We start from the raw sequence: 15,000 nt of genomic DNA on the forward strand, positions 1-15,000 counted from the left end.
CATCAACGATACTAATGATGAGAACCATAATGATAACAACCATAATTTCCATGATAATAGAGATGACACAGATGTTCCTAATAATAACAACAGTAACAATATCTACACAATAATCTTAATAATTGATAATAAGAATGACATTATCCAACATCAACATAACACTGTTAATTTCCGTAAAAAAAAAGAGAAAGTAGTTGAAGAAGTGAAAGAAAAAATAACAACGACAAGAATAAGAAAAGGGAGAGAGTGATTAGTTGAAGAAGTGAAAGAAAAAAAAATAACGACAAGAATAAGAAAAGGGAGAATGGGATTAGTTGAAGAAGTGAAAGAAAAAAAATAACGACAAGAATAAGAAAAGGGAGAGAGTGATTAGTTGAAGAAGTGAAAGAAAAAAAAAATAACGACAAGAATAAGAAAAGGGAGAATGGGATTAGTTGAAGAAGTGAAAGAAAAAAATAACGACAAGAATAAGAAAAGGGAGAATGGGATTAGTTGAAGAAGTGAAAGAAAAAAATAACGACAAGAATAAGAAAAGGGAGAATGGGATTAGTTGAAGAAGTGAAAGAAAAAAAATAACGACAAGAATAAGAAAAGGGAGAGAGTGATTAGTTGAAGAAGTGAAAGAAAAAAATAACGACAAGAATAAGAAAAGGGAGAATGGGATTAGTTGAAGAAGTGAAAGAAAAAAATAACGACAAGAATAAGAAAAGGGAGAATGGGATTAGTTGAAGAAGTGAAAGAAAAAAATAACGACAAGAATAAGAAAAGGGAGAATGGGATTAGTTGAAGAAGTGAAAGAAAAAAATAACGACAAGAATAAGAAAAGGGAGAGAGTGATTAGTTGAAGAAGTGAAAGAAAAAAATAACGACAAGAATAAGAAAAGGGAGAGAGTGATTAGCTGAAGAAGTGAAAGAAAAAAATAACGACAAGAATAAGAAAAGGGAGAATGGGATTAGTTGAAGAAGTGAAAGAAAAAAATAAAGACAAGAATAAGAAAAGGGAGAATGGGATTAGTTGAAGAAGTGAAAGAAAAGAATAACGACAAGAATAAGAAAAGGGAGAGAGTGATTAGTTGAAGAAGTGAAAGAAAAAAAAAATAACGACAAGAATAAGAAAAGGGAGAATGGGATTAGTTGAAGAAGTGAAAGAAAACAATAACGACAAGAATAAGAAAAGGGAGAATGGGATTAGTTGAAGAAGTGAAAGAAAAAAATAAAGACAAGAATAAGAAAAGGGAGAGAGTGATTAGTTGAAGAAGTGAAAGAAAAAAATAACGACAAGAATAAGAAAAGGGAGAATGGGATTAGTTGAAGAAGTGAAAGAAAAAAATAAAGACAAGAATAAGAAAAGGGAGAGAGTGATTAGTTGAAGAAGTGAAAGAAAAAAATAACGACAAGAATAAGAAAAGGGAGAGAGTGATTAGTTGAAGAAGTGAAAGAAGAAAATAACGACAAGAATAAGAAAAGGGAGAATGGGATTAGTTGAAGAAGTGAAAGAAAAAAATAACGACAAGAATAAGAAAAGGGAGAGAGTGATTAGTTGAAGAAGTGAAAGAAGAAAATAACGACAAGAATAAGAAAAGGAAGAATGGGATTAGTTGAAGAAGTGAAAGAAAAAAATAAAGACAAGAATAAGAAAAGGGAGAATGGGATTAGTTGAAGAAGTGAAAGAAAAAAATAAAGACAAGAATAAGAAAAGGGAGAATGGGATTAGTTGAAGAAGTGAAAGAAAAAAAATAACGACAAGAATAAGAAAAGGGAGAGAGTGATTAGTTGAAGAAGTGAAAGAAGAAAATAACGACAAGAATAAGAAAAGGAAGAATGGGATTAGTTGAAGAAGTGAAAGAAAAAAATAACGACAAGAATAAGAAAAGGGAGAATGGGATTAGTTGAAGAAGTGAAAGAAAAAAATAACGACAAGAATAAGAAAAGGGAGAATGGGATTAGTTAAAGAAGTGAAAGAAAAAAATAACGACAAGAATAAGAAAAGGGAGAGAGTGATTAGTTGAAGAAGTGAAAGAAAAAAATAACGACAAGAATAAGAAAAGGGAGAATGTGATTAGTTGAAGAAGTGAAAGAAAAAAAAATAACGACAAGAATAAGAAAAGGGAGAGAGTGATTAGTTGAAGAAGTGAAAGAAAAAAATAACGACAAGAATAAGAAAAGGGAGAATGGGATTAGTTGAAGAAGTGAAAGAAAAAAAATAACGACAAGAATAAGAAAAGGGAGAGAGGGATTAGTTGAAGAAGTGAAAGAAAAAAATAACGACAAGAATAAGAAAAGGGAGAATGGGATTAGTTGAAGAAGTGAAAGAAAAAAATAACGACAAGAATAAGAAAAGGGAGAGAGTGATTAGTTGAAGAAGTGAAAGAAAAAAATAACGACAAGAATAAGAAAAGGGAGAGAGTGATTAGTTGAAGAAGTGAAAGAAAAAAATAACGACAAGAATAAGAAAAGGGAGAATGGGATTAGTTGAAGAAGTGAAAGAAAAAAATAACGACAAGAATAAGAAAAGGGAGAGAGTGATTAGTTGAAGAAGTGAAAGAAAAAAATAACGACAAGAATAAGAAAAGGGAGAATGGGATTAGTTGAAGAAGTGAAAGAAAAAAATAACGACAAGAATAAGAAAAGGGAGAATGGGATTAGTTGAAGAAGTGAAAGAAAAAAATAACGACAAGAATAAGAAAAGGGAGAGAGTGATTAGTTGAAGAAGTGAAAGAAAAAAAAATAACGACAAGAATAAGAAAAGGGAGAATGGGATTAGTTGAAGAAGTGAAAGAAAAAAATAACGACAAGAATAAGAAAAGGGAGAGAGTGATTAGTTGAAGAAGTGAAAGAAAAAAATAACGACAAGAATAAGAAAAGGGAGAATGGGATTAGTTGAAGAAGTGAAAGAAAAAAAATAACGACAAGAATAAGAAAAGGGAGAGAGTGATTAGTTGAAGAAGTGAAAGAAAAAAAATAACGACAAGAATAAGAAAAGGGAGAGAGTGATTAGTTGAAGAAGTGAAAGAAAAAAATAACGACAAGAATAAGAAAAGGGAGAGAGTGATTAGTTAAAGAAGTGAAAGAAAAAAATAACGACAAGAATAAGAAAAGGGAGAGAGTGATTAGTTGAAGAAGCGAAAGAAAAAAAATAACGACAAGAATAAGAAAAGGGAGAGAGTGATTAGTTGAAGAAGTGAAAGAAAAAAATAACGACAAGAATAAGAAAAGGGAGAATGTGATTAGCTGAAGAAGTGAAAGAAAAAAATAACGACAAGAATAAGAAAAGGGAGAGAGTGATTAGTTGAAGAAGTGAAAGAAATAATAACGACAAGAATAAGAAAAGGGAGAATGTGATTAGCTGAAGAAGTGAAAGAAAAAAATAACGACAAGAATAAGAAAAGGGAGAGAGTGATTAGTTGAAGAAGTGAAAGAAAACAATAACGACAAGAATAAGAAAAGGGAGAATGGGATTAGTTGAAGAAGTGAAAGAAAAAAATAACGACAAGAATAAGAAAAGGGAGAATGGGATTAGTTGAAGAAGTGAAAGAAAAAATAACAATGACAAGAATAAGAAAAGGGAGAATGGGATTAGTTGAAGAAGTGAAAGAAAAAAATAACGACAAGAATGAGAAAAGGGAGAATGTGATTAGTTGAAGAAGTGAAAGAAAAAAATAACGACAAGAATAAGAAAAGGGAGAGAGTGATTAGTTGAAGAAGTGAAAGAAAAAAATAACGACAAGAATAAGAAAAGGGAGAGAGTGATTAGATGAAGAAGTGAAAGAAAAAAATAACGACAAGAATAAGAAAAGGGAGAGAGTGATTAGTTGAAGAAGTGAAAGAAAAAAATAACGACAAGAATAAGAAAAGGGAGAGAGTGATTAGTTGAAGAAGCGAAAGAAATAATAACGACAAGAATAAGAAAAGAGGGAGAATGGGATTAGCTGAAGAAGTGAAAGAAAAAAATAACGACAAGAATAAGAAAAGGGAGAATGGGATTAGTTGAAGAAGTGAAAGAAGAAAATAACGACAAGAATAAGAAAAGGGAGAATGCGATTAGTTGAAGAAGTGAAAGAAAAAAATAACGAAGGAATAAGAAAAGGGAGAATGGGATTAGTTGAAGAAGTGAAAGAAAAAATAACAATGACAAGAATAAGAAAAGGGAGAATGGGATTAGTTGAAGAAGTGAAAGAAAAAAATAACGACAAGAATAAGAAAAGGGAGAATGGGATCAGTTGAAGAAGTGAAAGAAAAAAATAACGACAAGAATAAGAAAAGGGAAAATGGGATTAGTTGAAGAAGTGAAAGAAAAAAATAACGACAAGAATAAGAAAAGGGAGAATGGGATTAGTTGAAGAAGTGAAAGAAAAAAATAACGACAAGAATAAGAAAAGGGAGAATGGGATTAGTTGAAGAAGTGAAAGAAAAAATAACGACAAGAATAAGAAAAGGGAGAGAGTGATTAGTTGAAGAAGTGAAAGAAAAAAATAACGACAAGAATAAGAAAAGGGAGAGAGTGATTAGTTGAAGAAGTGAAAGAGAAAAAAATAACGACAAGAATAAGAAAAGGGAGAATGGGATTAGTTGAGGAAGTGAAAGAAAAAAATAACGACAAGAATAAGAAAAGGGAGAGAGTGATTAGTTGAAGAAGTGAAAGAAAAAAATAACGACAAGAATAAGAAAAGGGAGAATGTGATTAGTTGAAGAAGTGAAAGAAAAAAATAACGACAAGCAGAAACCCAACATCAACAGAATACTGTTAATTTCCGTAAAAAACAAGAAAGTAGTTGAAGAATGAAAGAAAAAATAACGACAAGAATAAGAAAAGGGAGAGAGTGATTAGTTGAAGAAGTGAAAGAGAAAAATAACGACAAGAATAAGAAAAGGGAGAGAGTGATTAGTTGAAGAAGTGAAAGAAAAAAATAACGACAAGAATAAGAAAAGGGAGAGAGTGAATAGCTGAAGAAGTGAAAGAAAAAAAATAACGACAAGAATAAGAAAAGGGAGAGAGTGATAAGTGAAAGAAAAAAATAACAAGAATAAGAAAAGGGAGAAAGCGATTCCACGAGCGGCGACTGACCCACAGTGAGGGCGTTGAGCGAGCCCGGATTCTTGACCTGCGGGATGGCGCGGCTCACGTCCTCCAGCGAGGTCGAGCGGCGGGTCACGCGCGTGTGTAGCTTCCCTTCGCTCTGCCACGACTGCGAGGACGCTGAGCGGGGGGTCCTGCGGAGAGAGAGGGGGGAGGGGGGTTGGGATTAAGTGGGCATTAAGTATTGGGTGGGTAGGCATTGGGTATTACGGGTGAGGGGGTTTGGGGAGGGAGGGTATGGGGCATCAGGAATGAGTGGGTTTGGGGAGTGAGGGTTTGGGGAGTGAGGGTTTGGGGCATCAGGAATACGTGGGGTTGGGGCATCAGGAATGAGTGGGGTTGGGGATTGAGGGTGGGGGGCACCAGGGGTGAGTGGGCTTGGGGAGGGAGGGTTTGGGGCTTCAGGAATGAGTGGGTCTGGGGAGCGAGGGTTCGGGGCGACAGGAATGAGTGGGTGTGGGGAGGGAGGGAATGGGGCATCAGGAGTGAGTGGGTTTGGGGAGTGAGGGTTTGGGGCATCAGGAATGGGTGGGTTTGGGGAGGGAGGGTTTGGGGCATCAGGAGTGAGTGGGTTTGGGGAGTGAGGGTTTGGGGCATCAGGAATGGGTGGGTTTGGGGAGTGAGGGTTTGGGGCATCAGGAATGAGTGGGTTTGGGGAGGGAGGGTTTGGGGCATCAGGAATGAGTGGGTTTGGGGAGGGAGGGTTTGGGGCATCAGGAGTGAGTGGGTTTGGGGAGTGAGGGTTTGGGGAGTGAGGGTTTGGGGCATCAGGAATACGTGGGTTTGGGGCATCAGGAATGAGTGGGTTTGGGGGGTGAGGGTTTGGGGCATCAGGAGTGAGTGGGTTTGGGGAGGGAGGGGTTGGGGCATCAGGAATGAGTGGGTTTGGGGAGCGAGGGTTTGGGGCATCAGGAATGAGTGGGTTTGGGGCATCAGGAATGAGTGGGTTTGGGGAGTGAGGGTTTGGGGCATCAGGAATGAGTGGGTTTGGGGAGCGAGGGTTTGGGGCATCAGGAATGAGTGGGTTTGGGGAGGGAGGGTTTGGGGCATCAGGAATGAGTGGGTTTGGGGAGTGAGGGTTTGGGGCATCAGGAATGGGTGGGTTTGGGGAGTGAGGGTTTGGGGCATCAGGAATGAGTGGGTTTGGGGAGGGAGGGTTTGGGGCATCAGGAATGAGTGGGTTTGGGGAGTGAGGGTTTGGGGCATGAGGAATGAGTGGGTTTGGGGAGTGAGGGTTTGGGGCATCAGGAATGAGTGGGTTTGGGGAGGGAGGGTTTGGGGCATCAGGAATGAGTGGGTTTGGGGAGTGAGGGTTTGGGGCATCAGGAATGAGTGGGTTTGGGCTGCGAGGGTTTGGGGCACCAGGAATCAGTGGGTTTGGGGAGTCAGGGTTTGGAGCATCAGCAATGAGTGGGTTTGGGGAGGGAGGGTTTGGGGCATCAGGAATGAGTGGGTTTGGGGAGCGAGGGTTTGGGGCATCAGGAATGAGTGGGTTTGGGGAGGGAGGGTTTGGGGCAACAGGAATGAGTGGGTGTGGGGAGTGGGGGTTTGGGGCCTCAGGAATGAGTGGGTTTGGGGAGGGAGGGTTTGGGGCAACAGGAATGAGTGGGTTTGGGGAGTGAGGGTTTGGGGCATCAGGAATGAGTGGGTTTGGGGAGTGAGGGTTTGGGGCATCAGGAATGAGTGGGTTTGGGGAGCGAGGGTTTGGGGCATCAGGAATGAGTGGGTTTGGGGAGGGAGGGTTTGGGGCATCAGGAATGAGTGGGTTTGGGGAGTGAGGGTTTGGGGCATCAGGAATGAGTGGGTTTGGGGAGTGAGGGTTTGGCGCATCAGGAATGAGTGGGTTTGGGGAGGGAGGGTTTGGGGCATCAGGATTGAGGGGGTGTGGGGGGTGAGGGTTTGGGGCATGAGGAATGAGTGGGTTTGGGGAGTGAGGGTTTGGGGCCTCAGGAATGAGTGGGTTTGGGGAGGGAGGGTTTGGGGGATCAGGAATGAGTGGGTTTGGGGAGGGAGGGTTTGGGGCATCAGGAATGAGTGGGTTTGGGGAGTGAGGGTTTGGGGCATCAGGAATGAGTGGGTTTGGGGAGGGAGGGTTTGGGGCATCAGGAATGAATGGGGTTTGGGGAGTGAGGGTTTGGGGCATCAGGAATGAGTGGGTTTGGGGAGTGAGGGTTTGGGGCATCAGGAATGAGTGGGTTTGGGGAGTGAGGGTTTGGGGCATCAGGAGTAAGTGGGTTTGGGGAGTGAGGGTTTGGGGCATCAGGAGTAAGTGGGTTTGGGGAGTGAGGGTTTGGGGCATCAGGAGTGAGTGGGTTTAGGGAGTGAGGGTTTGGGGCATCAGGAATGAGTGGGTTTGGGGAGTGAGGGTTTGGGGCATCAGGAATGAGTGGGTTTGGGGAGGGAGGGTTTGGGGCATCAGGAATGAGTGGGTTTGGGGAGGGAGGGTTTGGGGCATCAGGAATGAGTGGGTTTGGGGAGTGAGGGTTTGGGGCATCAGGAGTAAGTGGGTTTGGGGAGTGAGGGTTTGGGGCATCAGGAATGGGTGGGTTTGGGGAGTGAGGGTTTGGGGCATCAGGAATGGGTGGGTTTGGGGAGTGAGGGTTTGGGGCATCAGGAATGAGTGGGTTTGGGAGTGAGGGTTTGGGGAGTGAGGGTTTGGGGAGTGAGGGTTTGGGGCATCAGGAATGAGTGGGTTTGGGGAGTGAGGGTTTGGGGCATCAGGAGTAAGTGGGTTTGGGGAGTGAGGGTTTGGGGCATCAGGAATGGGTGGGTTTGGGGAGTGAGGGTTTGGGGCATCAGGAATGGGTGGGTTTGGGGAGTGAGGGTTTGGGGCATCAGGAATGAGTGGGTTTGGGGAGTGAGGGTTTGGGGCATCAGGAATGAGTGGGTTTGGGGAGTGAGGGAATGGGGCATCAGGAATGAGTGGGTTTGGGGCATCAGGAATGAGTGGGTTTGGGGAGGGAGGGTTTGGGGCATCAGGAGTGAGTGGGTTTGGGGAGTGAGGGTTTGGGGCATCAGGAATGAGTGGGTTTGGGGAGGGAGGGTTTGGGGCATCAGGAATGAGTGGGTTTGGGGCATCAGGAATGAGTGGGTTTGGGGAGGGAGGGTTTGGGGCATCAGGAATGAGTGGGTTTGGGGAGTGAGGGTTTGGGGCATCAGGAGTGAGTGGGTTTGGGGAGTGAGGGTTTGGGGCATCAGGAGTGAGTGGGTTTGGGGAGTGAGGGTATGGGGCATCAGGAGTGAGTGGGTTTGGGGAGTGAGGGTTTGGGGCATCAGGAATGAGTGGGTTTGGGGAGTGAGGGAATGGGGCATCAGGAGTGAAGGGGTTTGGGGAGTGAGGGTTTGGGGCATCAGGAATGAGTGGGTTTGGGGAGTGAGGGTTTGGGGCATCAGGAATGAGTGGGTTTGGGGAGGGAGGGTTTGGGGCATCAGGAATGAGTGGGTTTGGGGAGGGAGGGTTTGGGGCATCAGGAATGAGTGGGTTTGGGGCATCAGGAATGAGTGGGTTTGGGGAGGGAGGGTTTGGGGCATCAGGAATGAGTGGGTTTGGGGAGGGAGGGTTTGGGGCATCAGGAATGAGTGGGTTTGGGGCATCAGGAATGAGTGGGTTTGGGGCATCAGGAATGAGTGGGTTTGGGGAGGGAGGGTTTGGGGCATCAGGAATGAGTGGGTTTGGGGAGTGAGGGTTTGGGGCATCAGGAATGAGTGGGTTTGGGGAGTGAGGGAATGGGGCATCAGGAATGAGTGGGTTTGGGGCATCAGGAATGAGTGGGTTTGGGGAGGGAGGGTTTGGGGCATCAGGAGTGAGTGGGTTTGGGGAGTGAGGGTTTGGGGAGTGAGGGTTTGGGGCATCAGGAGTGAGTGGGTTTGGGGAGTGAGGGTTTGGGGCATCAGGAATGAGGGGGTTTGGGGAGTGAGGGTTTGGGGCATCAGGAATGAGTGGGTTTGGGGCATCAGGAATGAGGGTGTTTGGGGAGTGAGGGTTGGGGGAATCAGGAATGAGTGGGTTTGGGGAGGGAGGGTTTGGGGCATCAAGAATGAGTGGGTTTGGGGAGGGAGGGTTTGGGGCATCAGGAATGAGGGGGTTTGGGGAGGGAGGGTTTGGGGCATCAGGAATGAGTGGGTTTGGGGAGTGAGGGTTTGGGGCATCAGGAATGAGTGGGTTTGGGGAGTAAGGGTTTGGGGCATCAGGAATGAGTGGGTTTGGGGAGGGAGGGTTTGGGGCATCAGGAATGAGTGGGTTTGGGGAGTGAGGGTTTGGGGCATCAGGAATGAGTGGGTTTGGGGAGTGAGGGTTTGGGGCATCAGGAATGAGTGGGTTTGGGGAGTGAGGGTTTGGGGCATCAGGAATGAGTGGGTTTGGGGAGTGAGGGTTTGGGGCATCAGGAATGAGTGGGTTTGGGGAGTAAGGGTTTGGGGCATCAGGAATGAGTGGGTTTGGGGAGGGAGGGTTTGGGGCATCAGGAATGAGTGGGTTTGGGGAGTGAGGGTTTGGGGCATCAGGAATGAGTGGGTTTGGGGAGTGAGGGTTTGGGGCATCAGGAATGAGTGGGTTTGGGGAGTGAGGGTTTGGGGCATCAGGAATGGGTGGGTTTGGGGAGTGAGGGTTTGGGGCATCAGGAATGAGTGGGTTTGGGGAGTGAGGGTTTGGGGCATCAGGAATGAGTGGGTTTGGGGAGGGAGGGTTTGGGGCATCAGGAATGAGTGGGTTTGGGGCATCAGGAATGAGTGGGTTTGGGGAGGGAGGGTTTGGGGCATCAGGAATGAGTGGGTTTGGGGAGGGAGGGTTTGGGGCATCAGGAATGAGTGGGTTTGGGGCATCAGGAATGAGTGGGTTTGGGGAGGGAGGGTTTGGGGCATCAGGAATGAGTGGGTTTGGGGAGGGAGGGTTTGGGGCATCAGGAATGAGTGGGTTTGGGGCATCAGGAATGAGTGGGTTTGGGGAGGGAGGGTTTGGGGCATCAGGAATGAGTGGGTTTGGGGAGGGAGGGTTTGGGGCATCAGGAATGAGTGGGTTTGGGAGTGAGGGTTTGGGGAGTGAGGGTTTGGGGAGTGAGGGTTTGGGGCATGAGGAATGAGTGGGTTTGGGGAGTGAGGGTTTGGGGCATGACGAATGAGTGGGTTTGGGGAGTGAGGGTTTGGGGCATCAGGAATGAGTGGGTTTGGGGAGTGAGGGTTTGGGGCATCAGGAATGAGTGGGTTTGGGGAGGGAGGGTATGGGGCATCAGGAATGAGTGGGTTTGGGGAGTGAGGGTTTGGGGCATCAGGAATGAGTGGGTTTGGGGAGTGAGGGTTTGGGGCATCAGGAATGAGTGGGTTTGGGGAGGGAGGGTATGGGGCATCAGGAATGAGTGGGTTTGGGGAGTGAGGGTTTGGGGCATGAGGAATGAGTGGGTTTGGGGAGTGAGGGTTTGGGGCATCAGGAATGAGTGGGTTTGGGGAGTGAGGGTTTGGGGCATCAGGAATGAGTGGGTTTGGGGAGTGAGGGTTTGGGGCATCAGGAGTGAGTGGGTTTGGGGAGTGAGGGTTTGGGGCATCAGGAATGAGTGGGTTTGGGGAGTGAGGGTTTGGGGCATCAGGAATGAGTGGGTTTGGGGAGTGAGGGTTTGGGGCATCAGGAATGAGTGGGTTTGGGGAGTGAGGGTATGGGGCATCAGGAATGAGTGGGTTTGGGGAGGGAGGGTTCGGGGCATCAGGAGTGAGTGGGTTTGGGGAGTGAGGGTTTGGGGCATCAGGAATGAGTGGGTTTGGGGAGCGAGGGTTTGGGGCATCAGGAATGAGTGGGTTTGGGGAGTGAGGGTATGGGGCATCAGGAATGAGTGGGTTTGGGGAGGGAGGGTTTGGGGCATCAGGAATGAGTGGGTTTGGGGAGTGAGGGTATGGGGCATCAGGAATGAGTGGGTTTGGGGAGTGAGGGTTCGGGGCATCAGGAGTGAGTGGGTTTGGGGAGTGAGGGTTTGGGGCATCAGGAATGAGTGGGTTTGGGGAGTGAGGGTTTGGGGCATCAGGAATGAGTGGGTTTGGGGAGTGAGGGTATGGGGCATCAGGAATGAGTGGGTTTGGGGAGTGAGGGTTTGGGGCATCAGGAATGAGTGGGTTTGGGGAGGGAGGGTTTGGGGCATCAGGAATGAGTGGGTTTGGGGAGTGAGGGTTTGGGGCATCAGGAATGAGTGGGTTTGGGGAGTGAGGGTTCGGGGCATCAGGAGTGAGTGGGTTTGGGGAGTGAGGGTTTGGGGCATCAGGAATGAGTGGGTTTGGGGAGTGAGGGTTTGGGGCATCAGGAATGAGTGGGTTTGGGGAGTGAGGGTATGGGGCATCAGGAATGAGTGGGTTTGGGGAGTGAGGGTTTGGGGCATCAGGAATGAGTGGGTTTGGGGAGGGAGGGTTTGGGGCATCAGGAATGAGTGGGTTTGGGGAGTGAGGGTATGGGGCATCAGGAATGAGTGGGTTTGGGGAGTGAGGGTTTGGGGCATCAGGAATGGGTGGGTTTGGGGAGTGAGGGTTCGGGGCATCAGGAACGAGTGGGTTTGGGGCGGGAGGGTTTGGGGCATCAGGAATGAGTGCGTTTGCGGAGGGAGCGTTTGGGGCATCAGGAATGAGTGGCTTTGGGGAGTGAGGGTTTGGGGCATCAGGAATGAGTGGGTTTGGGGAGTGAGGGTTTGGGGCACCAGGAATGAGTGGGTTGGGGGAGGGAGGGTTTGGGGCATCAGGAATGAGTGGGTTTGGGGAGTGAGGGTTTGGGGCATCAGGAATGAGTGGGTTTGGGGAGTGAGGGAATGGGGCATCAGGAATGAGTGGGTTTGGGGCATCAGGAATGAGTGGGTTTGGGGAGGGAGGGTTTGGGGCATCAGGAATGAGTGGGTTTGGGGAGGGAGGGTTTGGGGCATCAGGAATGGGTGGGTTTGGGGAGGGAGGGTTTGGGGCATCAGGAATGAGTGGGTTTGGGGAGGGAGGGTTTGGGGCATCAGGAGTGAGTGGGTTTGGGGAGTGAGGGTTTGGGGCATCAGGAATGAGTGGGTTTGGGGAGTGAGGGTTTGGGGCATCAGGAATGAGTGGGTTTGGGGAGGGAGGGTTTGGGGCATCAGGAATGAGTGGGTTTGGGGAGTGAGGGTTTGGGGCATCAGGAGTGAGTGGGTTTGGGGAGTGAGGGTTTGGGGCATCAGGAATGAGTGGGTTTGGGGAGTGAGGGTTTGGGGCATCAGGAATGAGTGGGTTTGGGGAGTGAGGGTTTGGGGCATCAGGAATGAGTGGGTTTGGGGAGGGAGGGTTTGGGGCATCAGGAATGAGTGGGTTTGGGGAGTGAGGGTTTGGGGCATCAGGAATGAGTGGGTTTGGGGAGGGAGGGTTTGGGGCATCAGGAATGAGTGGGTTTGGGGAGTGAGGGTTTGGGGCATCAGGAATGAGTGGGTTTGGGTAGTGAGGGTTTGGGGCATCAGGAATGAGTGGGTTTGGGGAGGGTGGGTTTGGGGCATCAGCAGTGAGTGGGCTTGGGGAGTGAGGTTTTGGGGCATCAGGAATGAGTGGGTTTGGGGAGTGAGGGTTTGGGGCATCAGGAGGGAGTGGGTTGGGGGAGTGAGGGTTTGGGGCATCAGGAATGAGTGGGTTTGGGGAGGGAGGGTTTGGGGCATCAGGAGTGAGGGGGTTTGGGGAGTGAGGGTTTGGGGCATCAGGAATGAGTGGGTTTGGGGAGTGAGGGTTTGGGGCATCAGGAGTGAGTGGGTTTGGGGAGTGAGGGTTTGGGGCATCAGGAATGAGTGGGTTTGGGGAGTGAGGGTATGGGGCATCAGGAGTGAGTGGGTTTGGGGAGTGAGGGTTTGGGGCATCAGGAATGAGTGTGTTTGGGGAGGGAGGGTTTGGGGCATCAGGAATGAGTGGGTTTGGGGAGGGAGGGTTTGGGGCATCAGGAATGAGTGGGTTTGGGGAGTGAGGGTTTGGGGCATCAGGAATGAGTGGGTTTGGGGAGGGAGGGTTTGGGGCATCAGGAATGAGTGGGTTTGGGGAGGGAGGGTTTGGGGCATCAGGAATGAGTGGGTTTGGGGAGTGAGGGTTTGGGGCATCAGGAATGAGGGGGTTTGGGGAGTGAGGGTTTGGGGCATCAGGAGTAAGTGGGTTTGGGGAGTGAGGGTTTGGGGCATCAGGAGTGAGTGGGTTTGGGGAGTGAGGGTTTGGGGCATCAGGAATGAGTGGGTTTGGGGAGGGAGGGTTTGGGGCATCAGGAATGAGTGGGTTTGGGGAGGGAGGGTTTGGGGCATCAGGAATGAGTGGCTTTGGGGAGTGAGGGTTTGGGGCATCAGGAATGAGGGGGTTTGGGGAGTGAGGGTTTGGGGCATCAGGAGTAAGTGGGTTTGGGGAGTGAGGGTTTGGGGCATCAGGAATGAGTGGGTTTGGGGAGCGAGGGTTTGGGGCATCAGGAATGAGTGGGTTTGGGGAGGGAGGGTTTGGGGCATCAGGAATGAGTGGGTTTGGGGAGGGAGGGTTTGGGGCATCAGGAATGAGTGGGTTTGGGGAGTGAGGGTTTGGGGCATCAGGAATGAGTGGGTTTGGGGAGGGAGGGTTTGGGGCATCAGGAGTAAGTGGGTTTGGGGAGTGAGGGTTTGGGGCATCAGGAGTGAGTGGGTTTGGGGAGTGAGGGTTTGGGGCATCAGGAATGAGTGGGTTTGGGGAGGGAGGGTATGGGGCATCAGGAATGAGTGGGTTTGGGGAGGGAGGGTTTGGGGCATCAGGAGTAAGTGGGTTTGGGGAGTGAGGGTTTGGGGCATCAGGAATGAGTGGGTTTGGGGAGTGAGGGTTTGGGGCATCAGGAATGAGTGGGTTTGGGGAGGGAGGGTATGGGGCATCAGGAATGAGTGGGTTTGGGGAGGGAGGGTTTGGGGCATCAGGAGTAAGTGGGTTTGGGGAGTGAGGGTTTGGGGCATCAGGAATGAGTGGGTTTGGGGAGTGAGGGTTTGGGGCATCAGGAATGAGTGGGTTTGGGGAGTGAGGGTTTGGGGCATCAGGAATGGGTGGGTTTGGGGAGTGAGGGTTCGGGGCATCAGGAGTGAGTGGGTTTGGGGAGTGAGGGTTTGGGGCATCAGGAATGAGTGGGTTTGGGGAGTGAGGGTATGGGGCATCAGGAATGAGTGGGTTTGGGGAGTGAGGGTATGGGGCATCAGGAATGAGTGGGTTTGGGGAGTGAGGGTTCGGGGCATCAGGAGTGAGTGGGTTTGGGGAGTGAGGGTTTGGGGCATCAGGAATGAGTGGGTTTGGGGAGTGAGGGTTTGGGGCATCAGGAGTGAGTGGGTTTGGGGAGTGAGGGTTTGGGGCATCAGGAATGGGTGGGTTTGGGGAGTGAGGGTTTGGGGCATCAGGAATGAGTGGGTTTGGGGAGTGAGGGTTTGGGGCATCAGGAATGAGTGGGTTTGGGGAGTGAGGGTTTGGGGCATCAGGAATGAGTGGGTTTGGGGAGGGAGGGTTTGGGGCATCAGGAATGAGTGGGTTTGGGGAGTGAGGGTTTGGGGCATCAGGAATGAGTGGGTTTGGGGAGTGAGGGTTTGGGGCATCAGGAATGAGTGGGTTTGGGGAGGGAGGGTTTGGGGCATCAGGAGTGAGTGGGTTTGGGGAGTGAGGGTTTGGGGCATCAGGAATGAATGGGTTTGGGGAGTGAGGGTTTGGGGCATCAGGAGTGAGTGGGTTTGGGGCATCAGGAGTGAGTGGGTTTGGGGCATCAGGAATGAGTGGGTTTGGGGAGTGAGGGTTTGGGGCATCAGGAATGAGTGAGTGGGTTTGGGGAGGGAGGGTTTGGGGCATCAGGAATGAGTGGGTTTGGGGAGGGAGGGTTTGGGGCATCAGGAATGAGTGGGTTTGGGGAGTGAGGGTTTGGGGCATCAGGAATGAGTGGGTTTGGGGAGTGAGGGTTTGGGGCATCAGGAATGAGTGGGTTTGGG

At 49.0% G+C, this 15,000-nt stretch overlaps 1 protein-coding gene across 1 annotated transcript in view; it reads right to left on the minus strand.

The window, feature by feature from the left end:
• The window catches only part of LOC113805864 (neurofilament heavy polypeptide), a 25,283-nt gene that overhangs the window by 4,022 nt on the left and 6,261 nt on the right, over positions 1-15,000 (minus strand). Inside the window, exon 5 of the mRNA XM_070114203.1 lies at positions 5,066-5,211. Coding sequence (XP_069970304.1) covers positions 5,066-5,211 — 146 coding nt within the window. The remainder of the gene's footprint in view (positions 1-5,065; positions 5,212-15,000) is intronic.

The sequence above is a fragment of the Penaeus vannamei genome, chromosome 35 (assembly GCF_042767895.1).
Source record: "Penaeus vannamei isolate JL-2024 chromosome 35, ASM4276789v1, whole genome shotgun sequence".
NCBI classification, from domain to species: domain Eukaryota; kingdom Metazoa; phylum Arthropoda; class Malacostraca; order Decapoda; family Penaeidae; genus Penaeus; species Penaeus vannamei.